The sequence below is a fragment of the Apteryx rowi genome, unplaced genomic scaffold (assembly GCF_003343035.1).
Source record: "Apteryx rowi isolate R43461 unplaced genomic scaffold, aptRow1 scaffold_45, whole genome shotgun sequence".
NCBI classification, from domain to species: Eukaryota; Metazoa; Chordata; class Aves; order Apterygiformes; family Apterygidae; genus Apteryx; species Apteryx rowi.
Window position 1 is genome coordinate 3,694,428 of NW_020450705.1, and position 21,468 is coordinate 3,715,895.

General features: G+C 53.9%; 1 protein-coding gene across 1 annotated transcript in view; it reads right to left on the reverse strand.

Annotated features, from left to right (window-relative positions):
* Positions 1 to 2,818: 2,818 nt before the first annotated feature.
* The window catches only part of ATP2B4 (ATPase plasma membrane Ca2+ transporting 4), a 32,483-nt gene continuing 13,833 nt past the window's right edge, over positions 2,819 to 21,468 (reverse strand). The window contains exons 12-20 of the mRNA XM_026077111.1: positions 20,394 to 20,573; positions 19,942 to 20,029; positions 19,540 to 19,646; positions 17,553 to 17,744; positions 17,197 to 17,410; positions 16,475 to 16,686; positions 16,001 to 16,108; positions 15,203 to 15,385; positions 2,819 to 5,447 (exon numbers count right to left, since the gene is read on the reverse strand). Coding sequence (XP_025932896.1) covers positions 5,142 to 5,447; positions 15,203 to 15,385; positions 16,001 to 16,108; positions 16,475 to 16,686; positions 17,197 to 17,410; positions 17,553 to 17,744; positions 19,540 to 19,646; positions 19,942 to 20,029; positions 20,394 to 20,573 — 1,590 coding nt within the window. The 3' untranslated portion in view covers positions 2,819 to 5,141. The remainder of the gene's footprint in view (positions 5,448 to 15,202; positions 15,386 to 16,000; positions 16,109 to 16,474; positions 16,687 to 17,196; positions 17,411 to 17,552; positions 17,745 to 19,539; positions 19,647 to 19,941; positions 20,030 to 20,393; positions 20,574 to 21,468) is intronic.

Sequence of the window (21,468 nt, forward strand, 5' to 3'; positions counted from 1 at the left end):
GCTYGCCTCGCTCGGCCTCGCTGCTGCGGCTCGGCCCTGGGGCAGGGCTGCGACCGGAGGCCCGGCAGAGCGCGAGGGCCTTCGYCCCGCCGGGGATGCGACCGCTCCGCTTGGGGACAAGGGCCTTCCCCGGCGGCTCCGGCCTCCCCTCGTCCTTGAGTTCCTCTCGGGGCACCCCGGGGTGGGGGGGGGATCTCCGCTATGGGGCAGCACCCAGGAGCCCTTGGCTTTGGCTACTCGGTCCCAAAATGCGCTCGGAAGAAGCCACGCGTCGGATGAGCGAAGAGCGAGGGAAGACCTGTGCCGCGGCGAGGGGGCTCGCGCCGGGCCCCGTCCCTCTTCCCACCCCACGGAAAGCCCCGGTCCGCCCCACGGCTTGCTCCAGGGGCGAGCGCGGCCCCTCGTTCAGCGCCRGGAGAAGATGCGGCCTCGAGCTCACGAGCTGGTGGACACACGGAGGACGTCACAGTTACACGTGGGCACGTTTTATTCTCTGGATGCACTCGCGCATTGTTTCTGCTCAACAGCCAAAGCTTTATTGWTTGAAAAACCATTACCCTTCTCCCCCACCCCCAGCACACTTCATTTTTTTTTTARTTTTTTTWAATTTTTTTTTAATATGTACCCCCTTTCCCACTCCACAACCACTCTTCCGCTTCCAATTTGAGTATTACCTCTGCTTGGAGTCTGTTTTCTCAGAAGCAGCTAACTGACAATTCATTCAAAAAATTTTCTCCCAAGAACCATATAAATTACATGCAAAACATTGTACATAGAGATTAATATCAAAATGCAATACAGATCAGGTGCACTTTAAGCTGGACTCTAGGATATGGCAAACACACCAGGGTACATATTGCTTTGAAACCACCATTTTTTTTTTAAATGTCATGCATACCACATAATATTCAGCCTTTTGTTTTGTAGTTTTCTGTTTTTATACAAAAATACCAGTGCTTGTTATACGAGTTACTGGAAAAAGAAAAACTCAGATCTGCGTGCTCTCTTCGAAAGAACATTTTGTTGTAAGAGCACTGGATAAATATATATACACACACAAATGTCAGTTTAATACTGTATATATATATATTTACTTAAGGGGAGGAAATAAACTAAAGGCAGTTTTAGCCATGGGCTTTGCTGAAGGAAAAGTGAGCTTTTTTTTGTTGTTGTTGTTGCTGTTGGTTTGAGCAGGAGGATAGCAGAGGCAGGACAGCCAGAGAGCAGCCAACCTCAGCGGRCAGGGGACGGCCTCGGCAAGGAGATGCTGGAGAGGAGCGGCCGCGTGCCCAGAGTCGTGCTGGCAGGGGCAGGAAGAGGAGCGCGTTGACCAACGGGTTGACCAACGCGCAGGAGCTGGGCGCAGCGGCGAGGAGCGACTGCRGCGGGTCCAAGCGCTCCCTTTCCCCGAGGGCTCCGGGGAGATGTCCGCCTCGAGGCTGCTTGGGCGCTGCAGGCGTGCAAGGACTGCGGCTGGCGACAGGAGGTGGATACGGGCTCCTGGAGAGGCCCCCGCTGCAGCTGGGAGGGGGTTTCCCATTAACCCCAACATCACATCACCGCGCGAAGCAGTGGCTGAGCATTAGAGGACATCTGCTGCTCCGCTGGGGAAAGCCAAAGGCCGCCCATGCTAAAATTTGGTTTAGTTTTTTTCCTTCTTGAGATTGTTTCAATTTTTTTTCCCTCAAAGCTTATTGCACAAAACCTTTGAAAAATAAGTAAAACTCCTGTGCAAATAAAAGAAAACCTAATCACATAATGCAAATGCCTAAAAAGGACTGTTCAGCAATGCACACAGGAAGTGATGTAATGTCTTTGGTACCAATCCGCCAATTTATTTAACAGAAAACCACCACCACCAGAGACCCTACGATTATCAAGAACTGGATGCAAAATTATGTTCAGAGTGTTTTAATAACAAAGCATTCCAAGGCAAGTTAACACGTATCACAGGGTATTACTTCAGTTCCTGTCTGGCATGGCACTCTCCCCCGTGCACGCTCGTGGCAGTTCAAACAAAGCAAAAATCTCCCCCCTCCTTCAAGGCATGTTGCAGAGAAGTCCCCAGAAGTTCATGCCGCCGACCATGCCTTTTAGCGTAGAGCACCAATCTCCCCCAGCGGTTTTAAAATGTCCTCAATAACTTAACCCAATAGTCATCTGCTGCCAGTATATCACGGAAACTAAATAGAAAAAATACTTTACATAAGATGTATGCACAATAAACGTTTATACTTTAAGCAACCAGCCATACCAACATAATTTATATAAAAAAACATTTGTGTCATCCAACTAACATCTAGTATAAAGATGGCTGCTCAGAGAAAAGGAAGCTGACTGGCATCCAATCGCTGATATACTAAATTACCTGTCACTTTGAACTGCCGTCACACGGTCACGTGCCTTTGCAGACACATGACTCAAGATTTTTTTTTTTTCCTTTAAACAAAATACATATGGCTGACGTAAAAATATCAGTTTCTGATCTAAAGAAAACTATATTTTTTGCATAATATTTATATATAATTATTTCTCCCCCTCCTAATATGGAAACTAGAACAACAAAAATATATCAACTAAAGAACAACCAGACCCTTGTGGCAACCTGCCAGTCACAGATTTCTGGGAGTGACTTTAAGAGCCTCCAAAGTTAGCTTTTTGTTGTTTTTCGTTGGTTTTTTAAGTCTTTTTTTAAAACAGGTCTGAGGTAATAAAAAAATATCAAAAGAAACAAAAATCAGTGTCCCCCCCACAAAGTATTCAATAAATATTTATGTAAGCTTGTAAGAACACCGTATTTTCATCCTTTTTTGCAAGTATTTAAAATAGAAAAAGTGATCTTTTAAGCAATGTCACCTTTAGACCAGAACAAACCCCACCACCCCCTTTACCTTCCCTCTCACGTCACTTGCGTATGGCTACGAAAACCGCGAGCCCCCCCCGGCCCCCCAGGCCTGCCCAAGGCGTTTTCTCAGCTCGTGTGAAGAACGAAAGGGGAGGACAGCGATGGGTTTGTCTCGACACTGGATTTGCAACTGAGATGGGCAGTGGTGGCAATTTCTTCTTGCTGTTGGCAGTGTGTGGAGCCCAGCGCTCACCTGCCTTTGCCAGCACCGAGGCAGAAGACCTGTGGGAGAAGGGCCTTTTGTCAGCTACCTGGGAGAGGAACGGCGCGACATGACCTCGTCCTTCCCTCCTCCCACCCCAAGGAAGGGACAAGTCAGTGCTGGACTGGAAAGGAAACCAAGACACTGGGTTTTGGTTGTTGTCATTTAAGGAACACTTATTTCTTGGCAAAGTACTGGGCTCTCGAGTGGCAGGCGGTGCTGCAGGCAGTGCTCGGAGAAGGCACGGGAGATTCTGCTGTGCGTTCTTAAGAAAAAGAAAAGAAAAAAAATAAACCAGCCAACCCACCCTGTCACTAAAACCTCTCTGCTTACAGGGACAAAGGCCGGGCAAAGAAGATGACATTGTACAGCCAATTACAACCAGGTTCTCACTGCTTCCAACCAAACCAAATGGGACAAAGGAGAGAAGGCAGCAGAGCTTCTTCCAGCCCCTCCCATCCGGGGCCAACAACTGGGGATGAACTAACGAGAGCCCACAGTGAAGAAACTAAGCCCAAGCAAACCAATCTCCTGTCTCCTGGTCTGGCCCATTCTTGGCTTCACAAGAGGGTTGGTTCAGAGCAAACTTGCCCAGGACACCCAGGGCCTCTGCTCAAGATCCTCACCTGGAGAGAAATGGTTAGAAGAGACCAAGGTAAGACAGGAGGCAGGGTGAAGAGATGGCCTTCAAAAAAGCAGCAAGTGAGGCAAAGCCTCAATGCAGCACTTTCTCTGGAAGACCTAGCCAACCAATCTACTGGCTCTGCAAGGAAGTGCCTCCCTTGGCAAGTCAGCTATGGATGTCAAGGGTCCTCCCATCAGCCACGGAGCCTCTCTCCTTTCCAACAGCTAAAGAGCCTACCTGGTTTGTCCCTTCTGTGATCTATGACTTGACCCAGCTGTACTGTCAATAACCAGACACTCATTCTCCGTTCAGCCTGCTACCACTTTGGAAGTGATGCACAGAGCCAGTGGGCACAGCCACATCGTCCTCGGGGATTCCTCAGGAGTTAACCACAGCTTGTACTCCAACACTCAAGGATTATTTAGCCTAAATACACAAGCCAGAACATGCAAGCGCCAAAAGCCCCTCCACTCCTGATGGCAGGAGCTGCTAACGTTTTGCATGGCTCTTGACAAGACTTTCACAGCTGTTCAAGAGCAGGAGAGAGGCATTTCTTAATATTTCCCAGGAAGGAGCCCCATATCTCAGTATCCTGGGGTTTTTCTTCACCACTCTCACACTGCCAGTTCACCTCCACCTTGCTTTGTAGAAAAAAAACTAGAATCTTTCAAATCCAGCAAGGTTACAGCAAAGTCCCCTTCATCCCTTGTCTAACAACTACTGCTTTGGAAACAGAGAGAAATGTGTGCATGCACACACAGAGGAGGAACTGTAAAGGCTAGGTACCATTTTTAAGGTGGAAGACTGGTGTACATCCCTGTATCTATCAACCTGTGGGTAAACACCTTCCCCCGGCTGTTTGTTTAACTTTCGCACCACAGTGCTAGCTCCCCCACTTCCCACTGTGAAGTTACTGGGGGCAAATTTCACAAGCAAAGGAACAAACCCCAACATTAGGAGAAAAAAAMCCCAACCCTAAAAACCACAAGTGGAAAAATAAAGTCACAAGTGCACCCCCAGCCCTCAGGCAGAGAGTGTGCATGTAAGACTACGATGATTTGAGCTTTCTTTGAACATGCATTTCTCAAAGTGAACCCCCCCTACAGATGCATGGAGCCCAACTCTCAGAGAGGAAATAACCTGGCTGTTTCGCTTGGGCGAGTACCACTGAAAATCGGGGATGAAGATGCACAATTTTGGCTTAGCCCCTCCCAACACCCAGCATTGTGGTACTCTGGTTCCCACTGCTAAATAATTGTAAAAAAGAAAAAAGAAAGAAAGAAAAAAAAAAGATATACGTATGAGCAGTTTGACATGAAGTGACCGCAGTGTGTGATCAGTTACTGGTGCCGATATCACACAGGGCGAGGGGCGAAGGTGGAGGAGGAGGGGGGTTCGAAGTTCTAAGGTCAAACCGATGTCTCCAAGCTGTGTAAGGGGCTTTCAGGCTCCGGGACGGTGACCTCGACTTGATCGCTGTCCACTGCATTGTTATTTTTGTTGAGGGATGTAGATCCACCCGGGCTACCCCCACCTCGCTTTTTGAGTCCATCAGTCTCGGGGTCGTCTTCAGCGCCGTCAAGGAATGGTGTTCGAGGCTCGTCTTCCTCCAGGATGAACTCTGGGTGAGTCATGAAGTTATGAATGGAGCTTCTGGATTCGGGTTTCTCGAGGCCTTCGTACAAGGAGCTACGGAACGCATTCACCACTTTGATCTGCCGGGAGGCGAAGGCACAGGGCGTGGGGAATAAACAGAAGAGAGGTTAGTAGTGGCTACAAGAGGCCAGAGCTTCCAGGAGAAGTAAAACAAAATTTAAAAAGACACAATAAAACAAAAAGGACAACAACAATCACCACCACTGAACAGACAGCTAAGTCAAAATGAGAGATCTATGGTGAACTAGGAGGGCCAACATGGATCAGACTCAGGCACTAGGTGTGTGATGGGGAATCAACCGACTATGGGGCGACTTCAGAAGCTGCAAGAAAAGACACAAAAAACTCAAACAGGTCACTTCGAATGAATGGAAGCCAAAATGCATTAGTTGTCATTATGTGTGTGCACGCGCATCTGTGTGTAAAACAAGGACAAAAAAGTGGAACTACAACTCAAAAAAGGTGGGTTAGACAAACACAGTGGGTTCACTTCAAGGCAAAAACTCTACTGTGGGAGTGATGCATTTGTTTATTCTATTTCATTTTTAGACCTATAGAAAGCAATGGGCTTAAAGGTGTCACAAACTTGTTCAAGCCCATGTGAAGCAGAGGGTCCAAGTGGATGCCATGAACAGTAAAACAGGACCCAGCTAAACATGCAAGAAGGAAGCCAGATCTGTGCGAGTTTCCCCGCATTGCTGCCACCTAGATCCCAGGCTGGCGCTCCGGGTCCCTCCCTACACCAACATGCTGAAGAAAATCCAAAGCTTTCCAAAGGCAGCTATTCTTTTGGATGCTCTGCACCAAAAACGATCCCAAACCTTGCTCGAAAGCCTAGCCCCTCGCCGCTCCCGTGAAACACACAGGCTGTCAGCACTGCCAAAAGCCAGGCTCAACGCGTTACAAGCAGGAGATCCAGAGCCCAGTTTGGACAGCTAAGGTACTCCACTGCCACCTCCGTTGCACTGGAAGGGAGAGGTCTGGAAACAAGCCGGGATGGCAGCTAACACTGGATTCACTGCTCTCCCTCCCGTTCCTCTGGAAATCCAGCCTTGAACTCTTCGAGCTCTCACCGTCCCTTGCAGTCAAGTCTGCGGTCAGATGGGTGACAAACGTCAGATCCAGCAAAGGAAGAGGCAGGGAAGGAGGCAACGCTGTGCAGCTGCAGCAGACCTCTCCGCCTCAGCACTGCAGCCGCACTCGCCCCAGCGCCCAAATCGCAGAGATGTGCACACGCTGGCATGCGTGAGACAACCAACACGTGCACCTCAGGTGCAGAAGAGCGCTCCAGCTCTCATGGATGACTTGGGGCTACAACCACAAGATGTCAAAAGGCGTAAACTGAATGAGAGCTTTGCAACACATGGGCTTTCTATGCAGAGCCCACAAACCGTGCAGCTCAAGGCCTCCCAAGCCGTAGAGGACCTGGTGAAATCACACATATGGCTTTGCCTTTCATTGCAAAGCCATGAGCTACCCACCATGCAGTGCCCTCCAAAGCATCCCTCGAGTTACTCCACTGCACCTTATGCTGATGCTCTCCCTGCTGACTTGCTGTCAGTCCAGAGCCAGCAAGCAGCCTCTCTGCAGAGAGGACCCCATCCTGCCATGGCAGGTCACATCAGCACCCTTCTGGCTTGTGTCACCCTTCCAGTCACCTGGAAACTGGATTCTCCCCTCCCTTTCTGAAGGAGGGAGCTATTAGCAGAAGTTGTCAGCAAGGGCCAAACATCTTGCATAAGCTCTCACATATCTTATGGAAGCAATAAAAGTCTTTGTTCTGTTAACCAGAGTTTGCTTGGGGCCAAGAGATCTGTTTCAGATTCCTCCTCTCTGAAGGAACTGCCCTCGAACCACCATAAGACTTCACTCAGCAGCCCTGGGCGCAACAGGGAAGCCTGCGAGCCTCCCTTCACCCACACCAATTGTTCTGCTCCATCTCCTGCCTCCTGGCAGGGTGAAGTGCCGCTGGTCATGAGTCACCTCTGTCTGCTCCCACGCCCGAGAAACCGAGTCCCCACCCATGTCCCCTGCCTGCTCTCACAGTGGACTTGAACTGGGGCACAAGAAGGAGGAGACCTGCAAATCCAACAAAAGGATGCWCCTCCACAGCAGCCTTATGTTATACCCTCCAGAGCCTCCCCATCACTCAGCCTGCACCCAAGGGAGCAGAAAGCATGCGGAGCTGCCAGAGGGAGAATGATGCAAGCATCCCCCTGCAAGCTGATGAGGCAAATAAAAAAAATACGTATGTATTTTACCAGTCCTTCGAGAACGGGCTGCAGATCTGCACCTGAACAGAGATGACACCCCCCTTCCAGGTGAGGGGATGAGCCAGGTTAAACAATCCACCTTGGTCTGGTACCACGGACAGGCTAGGAGTGAAACCATCAACCAACACAGCCCACGAGAACCTCCTAGGGATCTTTGGTCTCAGCACAACAGAACAGCACTCACAAAACCAGACCTGAGGCGTTACTCAGAGGAGAACCTTGTGCCTGAAACCTTGGAGATTTTACCTGCAAGATATTCCACGGGTCCCCTTTCACGAGGGATGCCCACCTGAGTCCGCTCTCCATCTGGCTCAAAGATGGTGCCGCACCACAGTGGGCAGCAATGTGGCATCCCACCGGCACAGGCTCAGCTCATCCCAGCTAGAAACAAGCCAGCTCTCGCACACACGGACAGGCACACACACACAGGGACAGGCACACACATACACGAGCTGGATGACAGACACCCACAAAGAGATGAGCGTCGGCCAGGTACCCCCATGACACTGGAGCACCAGGTGGCCTGTGAAAATGGAAAGTTTACGTGGTTGGAAACAGGAATTCAGAGCAGTGTATTGCTGCACTAATGACCACAGTAAGATCCTAGAGAAACTCAGTGTTTAGTGTCAAGGCACAGGACCAGGGAGACAGCTGAGCAGGCCAGCTTCCACCAAGACTGACCACAAGTCCTTTCATCGATATCCCAAGAACAGCAACTGCAAGCACTGACAAATAAAAGCACTGACCCCCTAAAAAGCAGTATGCAAAATCAGCTTAACCAAGAACAACCAGCTTGAACAAGCTAATGGGTGCCTAGGTGACTTTTAGAGCAACTAGGGGTTAGTCTAGCACAAGCTCTGACAGAGCAGGGGGTAACTTCACAAAAGCCCTCCCTGCACCACCACCTCTCCAAGCACTGGCAAGCCAAGAGCCTAACACATCCCTGCCTTCAGCTCTATTTGCTGCTCCTTCAATAACTTCTGCTACACCTTTCCTCGGATATTCTAATTTTGACTCAGTCTCTGTCAGCAACTAATTTCTGATGTACAACGAATAACTGCTCCCTTGTCAAAGGCACTCAACAGCAAGGAAATGTGTTTTGAATAAGCCAGGCAGTGCAAACAAAAATAACCCCCTCCTCAAATCCTCTCCCCAAACAAGCCAAAGCATGGAGGCTCAGAACAGATCGGCTTTCTTGCAGAGTTTTTTCCTAGGCTGCTGACCAACCCTGTGTTTTAGAGAGGGGACGCAGGACGATTCGCCTGGGCTGGCAATAAGACAAGGGGCAGCCTCTCTCACCAGAAACCTCTTGATGAAACACCTCCCGACTCTTCAGAGCCTCTGATTTCCTCTGAGCCCTCAGACATGCCTAAATAACGCCTCTCACCCACACTTCATTCCTAACCGCAAGTACTCAGACTGGCGGCAGCACGCTCTGGAAACCCTGCACAAACAGCTGCCGCCTGACAGCAAGTCCGACTGTTTGACACAGCCTGTGGCCAAGCAGCCTTTGGGAAACTTCTCCGCACAAAGCAGAACTGAAGTCTGCACAGTAGGACACAAACACTGCACTGGCAAACTGGACTTGCTCGGACAAACGTAAGATGAATGCCCACCTCCCTGCCCACCGTCAGGGTTACTTCTCCTCTGTCCAAAACCTCCGAGCCTGGRATCTAGTCCCATTTCAGACCACAGAGTAGCTGCAGCACTGCGAAGTGCTGGGCTGGGTAAAAGCCACTGCTCGCACGGAGGCGGAAATTACATCTTCTGAGGGAAGCCAGTATCAGCTCCACCACTGAACAGCTGCTTGCAGGGGGACCAGTTGCCTTGAACCAGGGCAAAACTCCCAACTGAGACAGCGCTTAGCTCTGCAAACCATCCCGGGGTTCATTCCTGACACTTCCCTCTCTTCCATCGCCACCCAACAGGAACGCAGCGCTCGGGGCTCYGAGGTCTAGCCCAGGAGAACTCTTCTCACAGAAATAAAGTGGAAGACAGAGGGACTCTGTTAATCTGTATTCAGGGAAGTGGAGCTCAGAGAGAGGGAAGGAAAGCAGCAGAGAGGGAAATAGAGCACAGTATAGACAGAAAACAGAGGGAAGACTTAGCAACCTGGGTTAGCTTTTGRTAAAGTTGATGTCTGGAAGGGCACATGCTATCCAAGTTATCTATTCCCCTGTGGCAAGTCAGGGAGAACATTAATGCACACACTGCAAGAAAATGTGCATTTTGGTCTTGTCCACCCAAGCCCACTACCCTGATATCCCTCTAAGCAGGTTTTCTTCCAATTAGAAAGTCGTGGTGGTGCACAGATGCAGACGGGAACAGAAGGCAGCTGCGCTGCTTCAGAAACACTGGGGTTAAGCAAAATAAAATTCAGGCATCAGTGTTGGCTAAATAGAGAGAAAACAAAAATTATCAGAAATTCTCTCTTCTCTCCCACAATGCATAAACAGTGGAGACTGAAAGCTATTCAAAAAGTCGCCAAGGGTGTTTCTTTAATAAGAGAAGAACAAAGAAAATGACTGTGCAATAAAAAAAGCCAATTATCCAAGAAAGATGCACTACCTACTCATAGTCTGGCAAAGCCCTGCGGAGAGAATTCGCACTCGCATGCTCACAGGCCCGTATATACAGCTCATCATGAACATGGAGGGGGGCATTATATGCGAGAGGGGTTTTCCTCGGTCTGGAAACCCACAGCTAGACCCAGGAGCCAGCTTGGCGACTGATGTTCAGGAGGGCCATGTTTTTCCGAGCATGGTTTCTCAGTTTGCGCGCGGAAAGTCACGCGTCTCCACGTACACTGAAAAACAACGCGGGCGAAACAGAGAAGCCAGCTGGGCACCGACTGCCTGCTGTAACAGGACAGCGATGCTCTGGGTACCACAGGGGACTCGGCGATGCCTGCGCAGTGCCCTGGGGGGGGGGTCCAGGGCAGCGCAGGGCCGGGGACACGTCTGTGTGTGTGTGTGTTCCTCCTCACGAGGATGTGTGCTTAACTGCAGCACGTGCGCTTAAGTGCTGTCCCGACCGGGGCCTCCGGCCTCGAGGCAAGGGTGCTCAGCGTGCGGGAGCTCGCCGCCGGCCTCGGCACGGAGGCGCCCGGGAGGGCTCGGCTCCGTCTCACGCAGCATGCAAGTTAACACGCGGGCCACGGGAGGCTGCTTGCTTACAGGCCAGCTCGGGAACAGCGGGCTCAGCTGCAGGTGAGCGACTTAAGAGCGGCCCTGGTGCTTCACTGCCTTCCAGCTGAGCCACGGCAACCGGCTGCTCTCACACACGGTCCAGTCTTTCCGCCAAGGCAGGAGCCGCTGCCTTTGGTCACACACGTGCAAGAGGCAGCGAGCATGCAGGCAGCCCGTTACCGCAGCTCAGCCGACCCGCGCTAGCACGTTAACTGCTGCGGGCAGGCCTGAGCGGTCGCTCTGCCCCCAGGCGGATTTGCAGCTTTGGTAAAGCCGCCCCTCTCCTCAGCGCAGCCCTCCCCGGCTGGGCAGAGCCGCACGGGGAAGAAATTGCGGCGTTTGGACGCAGCATTCCCTTTTCACAGCAGTGCTTTTAGTTGCTCATAAACGCATGGTTCTTTTAACAAGAACTGCCAATTTTGCACCCCTCAGGAGGGTGAACTCATACGTCAGTCCTGCAAAGGAGGAGAAGAGGTAAAAGAAGAAGCAACAAGGAATGGAGGGGGGAGGGAGGGGAAGGACCAGAAAGTATCATAACCTTGTTAAAGATGCGACAGCATAAAAATTAATTAAAAATGATCTCCCGCCCCATCCTTCATTTTAGAAATCAGTGTGTCGGTCAAAGGTTAGAGGGAGAGAGAACAGGCTGGGTTAGGTTGGTGCAGTGCTCTCTGTGGTTATTAGAAGTCATGCATTGTAATAGACTATCACTCACTGCCCGCAGGAGGAGATGCAGCAGCAGCAGCAACAGCAGAAGTGGTGGGAGTGGAATTGACGGAGGAAAGAGCTACATGGGTTGGGCTAGAAACATTTTTTACATCGTGGTGCTGGCTCACGATGGAAGGCTGTCTCCTGAGGGCTCCCTGCAAAGAGGAGGCGCCGGTCTGGAATGTGTAAACTACGTCCATCTGTAAAGAATCAGAGAGTGAGATAGCGTCGCCCCGGTCAGAGACAGAGGGAGAGGGGTCGGGGACGGAGCGGAGGGGAGCAGGGAGGCCGGGCAGACACACGCACGGACAGGAAGGAAGAAGGACGGACGGAGAGGTGGGGAGGAGGGATGAGAGCCCCCCAGCCCGCGTTCCCATGCACCTGCACCGGGTTTGGCCGGTGTTTCTAGGAGCAGAGAAGAGGTCGGCTTCCAGCCTCGGCCTCGCTCTCAGTTACGTGAGGTGCATGGCTTATACCACCACCAAGAGAGACCGTGGTGGGAGGGAGTGTAACAGGAGACACCTCGGGATAGTCCCACAGTCCGCAGGAGGAGCAGAGAGAGAGAGGGTGGGCAGAGGTGTGAGCTAGCAGCCTGCGGTCCAGAAAACTGCACTGGGAGCATGTTTCTGGTCCCTCAATCCCACGGGACGTATGGCCAGGGGAGCTGAATCCTGAGCCGCACCAACGCGCCCACAGCTCCCACGGCAGCCAGCCGTGCTTGAAGACGTTCAGCCTCTCTCCCAGGGTCGCAGCTCAGCAAAGGGCTCGTGTACCAAGCGGAGCTGGCAGGGGCGGGCAGGGGAAGCAGCAAGGAAGCACCCACGTCGGTCTGTGGACGTGCTCCAAGGCAGGAGGGACTGAGCAGCAGCCGGATGCCCAGGATTCCCAGACACTTTACACCTGGACCTTCCCCATCCGCCATGTGCCAGACAACCAAGTGGGAGACTGCGCACCCCTGCGCCTCCCCGTTCTGTTGCCTTGGCCACATGGCTCCTTGCTGCAAACCTCAGGAAAGGGGCACCACCGCCAGACCTGCTTGCAGCTCTAGTGCGCCCTGTAGATATTTTACATACTGCTTTGCTCCTTGCCCAGTTTGATCTCCTTCCACGGAGAGACCCTCTTTTCCCCAGCGCACCAGGTTAGTCCATGAGCAAGGAACCCTACACTTCTCATTTCAGGCACGCTGATTCAGGACACCCTATCAGAGGCCTGTTAGGTGCTCAGGTTTGACCTGCAGGCTGCTCTGCTCAACTTGCAGGGCTACCTAGACAGAAAGGGAGTAGCTAAAGAGACTCCAGGACTTGCCAACAGTTGCAATGTCCAGAAGCATTCTTCATGTTGCAACAGTAAGAGCTTGTTTCAGTACAGGTCCACCATGGCTACCAGGAGAGATACCTCAGAGTGTCGTGGTTCGGAGGGCAGACCCAGAACCAAAGGCACGTGCAGCCTCTGGTATTGCAGAGGTTCATACCTACCATACCTCCAACACATCTGGATTGCTTCTGAAACAGCCTGGTGCTCCCAGCAGGTGTTTCATGTGAGCGAGCCAGATTGTGAAGTTGGGCGCCGCGGAGATGCAAGCTGTGAGCAGCAGCGCCCTGGTCCCTCAAGAAGAGCCCGGTTTCCACCTCGCCCTCATTATGTGCCCCGGTTGCAATGGGCAGGGAACAACGTACCAGCCTGGCAGGATGAGCCAGCATCAGCACTTGGGGAAACTCAGCCCAGCCCGTAAATGCCGTACGTCTCATGTGCACCCACAGACTGTGACATGGGCCTGTCCAACAGTCTTCCCTTCCCATCATCTCTCCAAACCGAAGCCATGGAGATGGTCCCCCTGCCACAGCCATATATCCTGCACTTCTGCAGAAGCACCAAGACGGCTGCTCCATGCCAGGCAGGCTGAACAACCTGCTGGGAGCACTGGCAGGGTTACAGCAAGAGATGAACAGAGAGGAGCAAATGCCTGTTGTCTTGGGGGTGGCAATTTCAAGGAAGAAATGGGATTTCTGCTTTAGTGAACCCTGAACAAGGCAAGAAGATAGAACTGCAGATGTGGGTTACAGGCACTTCTGCGACACTGAGCAGTGATGGCTCAGGACATCAACAGTTTTCATCAACATCAGGACCCAAAAGCTTTGGGCCACCTCCCATTTTGATAGTTTTGACGATTTGATGGAGGGCCGCAGGAGAAGGACTCAAAGGTAATGCAGGGTAATGCAGCAGCCCGGCATGCCAGCGGCTGCTGGGGACCTGCAGCTTTCCTCCAAGGGGCAGCTCTGCCCCAGACCTTGAGGAAAGAAGAGGGGTAGCAACCTTGCTGTAGGGAGCTCTCCCTGGCTTGACTAGCCAATTGTTGGCAGGGGCACCAAAAAAACTCCCCCAAACACTTTCAGGAAAAATTGTACCAGGGTGAAGCAGCTGACATAAAAACACTATTAACCAATTCTCCACTCGTTCTCTGCTGCAGGGCCAAAAGCACCACATGAAGAGCCAGGAGAGCTGGCAGGGAGAAATTGCAAGAACCTTTGGCCGGAAGGGCTTTCAGGAAGGCCAGAGAGCAGCGGAGGAGCAAGACCTGGAAAGGGCCCAGCAAGAAAGGCCAAACGCTACAGGGAAGACCAGGGCAGAGGGAAGTGATGCTCACTTGTAACAGCTGCTTTGGAGGGGACTGCTGGGAACATGCCAGCGCCCACAGCAGCTGGGAGAACCAAGGGTGCCAGGCAGGCTCAAAAGGTCCTTCATCAACCCTGATGACTCGGGAGCTGAGATCAGGGATCACAGCTGCTACTCTCCAGAGCGTCACCCATCACACAGCAACAGCAGCCTCCCAGCAAGAAAAGCAAGCCTTTTCCCGGCAGCTCAGACACTGTCCGAGGCCGATTTGCACTTGGCTGGTCAAGCCCAGAGCAGTTTCCCCACTGAGAAGAGGGAGAGAGGACAAGGAACTGGACAGCAGTGATGCCCAGTTGCTCCGTGCTCCATCTCTCATCGGTGCTGCAGGTCCCTTGCCCCGACGGCAGAGCTCGGGATGGCCTCGTCTCTGGGTTATTCCAAACCCAGAGTTGAAGTCAGTCTCAGGCCAAGGCCCCAAAGTGGGCACAGGGGGGAAAGCACACAGCCAAGCTCCGATGTGCCCAGAATGTGCTGTAACGTCTCCTGCACCGCCAGGACGGAGCCCTACATGGGGCACAGGCAGCCAGAACATCTCCTGAGGTCTAGGAGCAGTGTCCCAGCAATGGCCCTGAGAGCAGCTTCAACACCAATCCACTGCATAACTCAGTAAACCCAGGGGGGGCCCCAAGGCCCCTCCACAAAGCTCCTGAACCCCCTTCTTTGCTGAGCGAGGTGCCAATCGCCAGCACGTAAAGCCTCCTGCGGACCGACCTGTGCAGGGCTGGAGGATGCAGTGTTCTGCATCAGAACAGACCAGTATCTCCCCCCTACCCCAAGCTGTCCCAGAAAGGCAGACTGTTCTGGTTTTCCAACCAGAGAGACCCAGAAAGGCACAGATGGTGGGGAAAGTCTAGCCCAGAAGGTGATGGCATCCTCTGAGCAGCAACAGTCGCCTCTTTCCAGATAGAGCCCCTGGAAAGAGAGAAAGAGAGAGAGAAGAGAAAGCCCGTGGGACCCGCTGCCCCGCAGTACCTGAGTCTGTATCCTGTTGAGGCCCCTGAACCACAGGATCTGCCCACGCCGCAGCTCCATTTCAGCGTGGTCAATCTCATCCACGTCCTCAGGTAGCTCCTCTTCTGGGATCTCCTCCTTGGTGATGCCATGCCCAGCTTCCTTCAGGAACTTCAGATGGCTGGTTGGGACAGTGCAGATCAGCTGTGGAGAGGCAGGGAGAGAGCGGCTCCTTAGCCTGCAGGCTATGGCAGTACCAAGCCCACTGCCAGCAGCCTTGACCAAGAGGGAGCATTCCTGCAGCGAGCTGCCAGGACTCAGCTGAGAGAGGCCAGCCCCTTTCAGCCATGCAGGGTGTCCCCAATCACCCCTCCAGCGTCACTCCTGTCCACGCGCACAGCCACCATGAGGCCAGCAGCCCGCCTCTCACGGCCACTGCAAACGTGGCCTCCTGCATGCATGAGAGGGTCCAAGCCCATGTCTCTGTGAGGCCATGGCAGACACAGCCCTGCTCCCCTGCCTCAATACAAAGCTCGAGGGCTCCACAGCGCAAGAACTGGCTCAAAGAGACACAGCAGAAATAGATGAGAAACCTTGCTGGAGGACACTGTGAGGAGGGTGGAAATGAGGAATATCAGCCACTACCTCTCCTTACTGTTGGTATGGTATGGGGATGGAGCATGGCCCCCCTTCCAAAGCTGCCCTGAATATATGCTGGAGAGAACAAGTGCAGCTAGGCAGCGGGAAGGGAAAGGCAGGCTGGGCTGCCAGTATGCCATGGCACGGAGGCACGTGGTATTTTTTTAGGCTGGCTCTTACCTGACCCCAAAGGAGCTCTCCCACTCCAATAAAAACACACCAGAACCACTGGCTCAGGGTGAGTCCAGAGCAGCTGAACGGCTTCCCACCAAACTCCACAATGATGATCTAGAGCGCAGGAGAGAACAAGTCACACACCAGGGAGCTCAGAGGGCTGCACTGGGGCAGCCAAGGGAAGAAAGGGTCCCCCCAAGCCACAGATCTTTTCCCCCTCCCTGGGATCACAAGAGGAACAAGAACCTAATATCTATGCTACTAACTTTACAGGACACCATAGCGGCGGCTGGCTGGCCCTGGGATCTCCCAACACACTCTAGACCCTAGTCGTCAGGTTTTGTGTCACCAAGAAGCTGCCAGAGAAGAATAAGGGAAAAACTGAGAGTCGCGGGCTGAGGTGGTGGCAGACACGGGTCCTACCTGCAAAGTTCCCCTCCCGCCCCACCATCCATCCCCACACTGCTCCCATGGCCTCACCTGAGCTGCAAAGGTCCCGAGCACCACCGTGCAGAAGATGGGATTCCGATAGATGGACTCGAAGACGTTTCTCTCCCCGTGGATCTTGCGAGCATTGATCTCATTGAACAACTGCATCATGACGAAAGTGTTGAAGACGATAGTGTAGTGTTCAGTGGGTGGGGAGTGCAGGGGGACGTTCCGGCCACTGTCGATATCAAAAAACTTCTCCCCTAAGCAGACGAGGGGTTTTGGGGAAGGGATGAGGAAGGGTGGAGAAAAGAGGAGAAGATGAGATCCTGTTCCTCACTTTGGCTCTGCACTGGTGGAGGTGGAATTAGAATCCCAGCCTATTACTGAAGAACCCTTGACCCAGCCAGAGTCCCCCATGCCAGCCCCACTGAACCTGTTTCTTTAAAAACTTTAAAAAGTTGTTTTACTGGCTAAAACCATCTCTGCACCCAGCGAGACCTAGAGCAGACCCACACCCTCGAGAATCCTTTCATTATCACCAGCATACACGACTCCCCATCCAATAAATACACTCTGTCCTGGCTGGCCTGGGGTTACTGGGCAATTGCTCAGAACAAGGATCCTTAACACTGCTCTGGAGGCAAGGAAACACAGCCTGCAGACCCGCACTGCCTTTGTGGGGCTGGCTGCGCTCTGCAGCTCACGGAGGTCTAAGACAGACAGCAAGGCAGGCCTGGGAGTCTGCCCTTGCCCATTGCTTGGGGCCTCACCTGCAAAAAGCAGCGTGAAAATGATAGTTAGCTGGTACACCGCATGCCCCAGGATGTTCTTCATCATTGTGCGGGAGATGAGCGGCTTGTTGCGGCCGTACGGCTTGCGGAGCAGCAGAGACTCGGATGGGGGCTCTGTGGCCAGGGCTAAGGAGGCAAAGGTGTCCATGATCAGGTTCACCCACAGCATCTGGACAGCCTTCAGGGGAGAGTCCTGTAGAGAGAGGAGGGACAACTCGTTACGCTACCTAAATGGCCCTCTTTGCACTCCCCATTTGACTGGAGTCTCCACTTTCCTTCTGCTGAGCCAGCCCAACCCCGGGTGCCGCGCCGGGTGCCCAGCCAGCTGCCCGTACCTGTGTGATACAGGCACCCGTGAATGCCACGATGACGGCCACGATGTTAACGGTCAGCTGGAACTGCAGGAACTTGGAGATGCTGTCATAGACATTGCGCCCCCACATCACCGCCTTGACAATGCTGGTGAAGTTGTCGTCCGTCAAGATGATGTCTGAAGCCTCCTTGGCGACRTCTGTGCCTGCGATGCCCTTGAGGGCCAGGGAACAAGTGGCAGTGGTGAGTCATTGGGCAAGCTCCGGGCTGCCCATCCCGGCTCCGGGACTCTGCTTCTTCCCAGAAATAGCCCCGAGACAAAGATCTGCTGGAGCCAGAGGAGGTGGAAACCAGACCCACTTTCGGAGCAGGGAAACCCGATGCCAGTCCTGAGTTCTGCTACGGCTGCAGGACACCAGCTCACCTCCCGCCTGGGGCTCTGAATCAGTGCAGCTTTTCAGCCTGAAGCTGTCAGTGCTCTCACATAGGGGCCACATTGCGGTAAAGCAGGAAAACAGCTTACAAGCAGCTGCTTCCTCCTTATGCCTGGAAACACTGTGGTCCCTGGCTGCACATCTCTGCTGCGAGCGAGAGCCAGGACTCCCAAAGGAGCAGGAGAGCTCAACAGCCCRAACCCCACGCTCCTGCCTGGCACAGGCTCCCCACCACAGCCCACTCCCCCCATCCGGAGCAAACGGCAGCCCCGCAGCGAGCTCCAACCACCAGATCTGCTCCACAGCCACCTGCAGCCTCTAGAAAATCACCTGCGGCCTCTCAGCGCCAGACGGCAATAGCTACGCAGGCAACTCGGCTCGCTGCGCTTCTCATCGCGGGCACTGAGAGGCGCCCGTTTTGCGYGCAATCTGCCTTCGCCAGGCACTACACCGCACGGAGCCGATGCCCCGTAACGAGCCGTTTTCCCCGGTGCCTTCCTGCTGGAAGCTCTCTTGGGATTTGCAAGATCTGTCTCAGACGGGAATCCCTGGCTTTTGTAGGGCATGAGCTGCAAGGTGAAGTCGGACCAGTCGCAGGTAGCATGCGTGCCGGCTGATCCCTGCTCTCCGGAGGTACAGCAAGGGCAGCGAGCCCAGCCCCGCGCAGTGCCTAGCTCCCAGAGAAGCCCGACGGCAGGTCAGGGCTGATCCTGCACGTGTTGCACTGGGGGCATGCAGAGCCCTCACGTACGGCTACTGAGGGAGGAGACACCCTTCTGCTATTCCAGCTGAAGAACTGTACTCAGATCTTTAACAGCTTCCTAAAAATTCTCTTGCCCACCCAAAAATTGTCATTTGCACGTGAGCTTCACACAAAGGCTCACACACAGCACCCTCCAGCAGCTGGCTCCGCTCACGTACCAAAACCTAAACAACTCACAGGAAACCAGTTAAAACTGACAGGTTTATTTTCTTGCCTCTTCCAGGCAGGGCAAAGCAAAGCAACAAACTGGAGATCAGAGTCCTTCACTGCAAATAAACTTCCCAAGTTAGTGCTAGCACCACACGAGGAGCCTGGCTTGCCCATTACGAGCCTGGGTGAAGAACTGCAGAGATAAACCAAGTCAGACTGAATTACTGGGCTCCCACCGCTCTCCTGGACCTCACACCTAGGAAACCAGGCCAGGCAGGTCACCGCTTTCAACCGCATGCACTGGCTGCAGGGCATGAACTCTGGGCAGCTCCACAAGCCCTCTGCGTTGCCTTCAACTTGTCAAGGTCCCTCTAGGCGGGTTGGAGAAGTCCACCCCTAAGCCAGGCTACCAGAGGACTGTTTTCCAGCAATCTTTTGCTAATGATCCAGTATCATCTCTCAAAAGAGGGTTTCTTCTTTGTTTTTAAGCCATTATATAGATTTGGAAGAGAGTTTCACAAGTCCAGAAATAATTTAAGTGTTCAGAATAACTGAAACATGACATTAGTTTCCCAGCACATGCTCCRGTGGTCACACTAGAGAGCGAAGAACATCCCCCAGAGCAAGGAAACACCCCATGGAAACCCCACTGCCATTCCATACCATCGCGAATCCAACATCTGCTTTCTTCAAAGCTGGGCCATCATTGGTCCCGTCTCCTGTCACAGCCACTACCTGCCTCTGGTCGCCAACAGTGCTGTCAATAATTCCTGAAACAGGGACAAGGAGTTCAGAGTAGAGAAGTCCCAGGCCAGGCTCCCAGCACAGACTGCAAAAGCACCCGGGTAGAGCAGGGTGAGGCAGTTCAGCAGGAAGCAACAACTGCCCGAGAGCGGCCGCGCAGCCGGGGCCTTGCAGGATGCGGGAAGACTTGCGCCTCTGGAGAAGGAGGCCAGTAACGCTCTCCCTCTTCAAAYGGAGGCACGAGGTGGGGAGAGGCGATATGTTTGCCAGGGAGAGACCTGCAGAGGGAGAAGTCGCCCATGGGAAGATGCCTGCACTCACCTTTCACGAGCGTATGCTTATCCGTCGGGGAGGAGCGGGCCAGCACGCGCAGCTTGGGCCAGATCTTATCGAGCTGCTCTTGTTCCACCTGCGGGACGAGGCACATGTGAGGATGGGCAGGGACACCCAGAAACCCGCCCCACTGMAGAGCTGTCCCCAAACGGGACAGTACCTTCACCTCAAACCACCCAGACAGCCCTGCAGCAGCTCCGGCAAAGGATCGCAGCAGGCAGAACAACCAGCTGCCTTTAYGCAAGGAGAGGAGGAAAACCCAGCCAGATTCAGTGGGTTATTTTGCTGGGACTGTCACAGCGTCGCTACCCACACCCACCGCAGAGCTGGGCCCACGGGTGCCCCTCACAGCCCTGCGCTTGCCGTGTCCCCGGGTGCTGCACCACAGCCTGCTCCAGCCCACGGGGCAGCGGGCAACGGGTGCAGGGCTGCTGTCCCACCTCTCCCTTCTCGTTGCGGATGAGCCGGTTGAACTCCTTCCCCTCCAGGCACAGGAAGTCCTCTCCCGGCAGCAGGATGCCACACTTGGTGGCGATGGCACGGGCAGTGTTGATGTTGTCCCCTGTCACCATCCGGACGGTGATGCCTGCACGCTGGCACTTCAGGATGGCRTCTGGCACCTGGGGGAGCAGAGATGGAGTCAGAGCAGCGGATGGGCAGCATGGACCAAGCACCTGGCCCGTGTTCAGGGCGCGAGGCCCTGGCTCCGCCGAAAGACGAGGGAGAGCAGCTCCTGGAAGCCGGAGGAGGCCTGGCTGGAGAGCAGCTGAATTAAGGCAGGTTCTGGACCGTGCCCAAGGACAGATCAGGTGGCTGTTCCACTTCTCTGCAAAGCGGCCCAGCTTCCCAGCACTGGAAAGCTGGGTTGGAACCTCGGCCAGCCCAGGCCAGGGAGGATCATGCAGGTGTGCTTGCCAGCAGGGTGGGAATAACCCGAAGGGAAGAGCTGGGGGTCCCTCCCAACCCAGTGCAGGGCAGGGGCACATCCCAGGCTGGGTGCGCGGAGCCAGGCTGCTGCCCAGCAGTGATCGGGGCGGCAGGAGGAGGGACCACACGCATGTACACGCATCCCTATTTCAGGATTCACRGGAGAGCCACGGGGCTTCTTTCCCACCTTCCTTAACTGGGTCTGGAAAGGGCCCTGGCAGAGCCACGAACCAGCAGTGCAGCCTCCATCCACCAGCAGCTCAGCTCTGCGCTCAGACTCGGTGACGAACCACTGAACCGAGACCCCCTCCCCAGAAACGGCTCAACGGCCCCCCTGTCTTTCCCCAGGGCTACAGGGCAGCCCCCAGCGACAGAGGGGACCAGGGAGGTTTGCCTGCCCCTGCTCCCCGCTGCGGACACTGCCCAGCTCTCGGTGGGGCTGGCCGGCTGCTCCGGCACGCAGCCGCATCCTGCCCTCTCCGCAGCTCCAGACAGACTCGTGTGCTTATTCGGAGCGGGTCCTCTGGCGCAGACAGCGCGAGATCTTCCAGCCCCTGCCCCAGGGGGAAGGTAACCTCATTGCCTCCT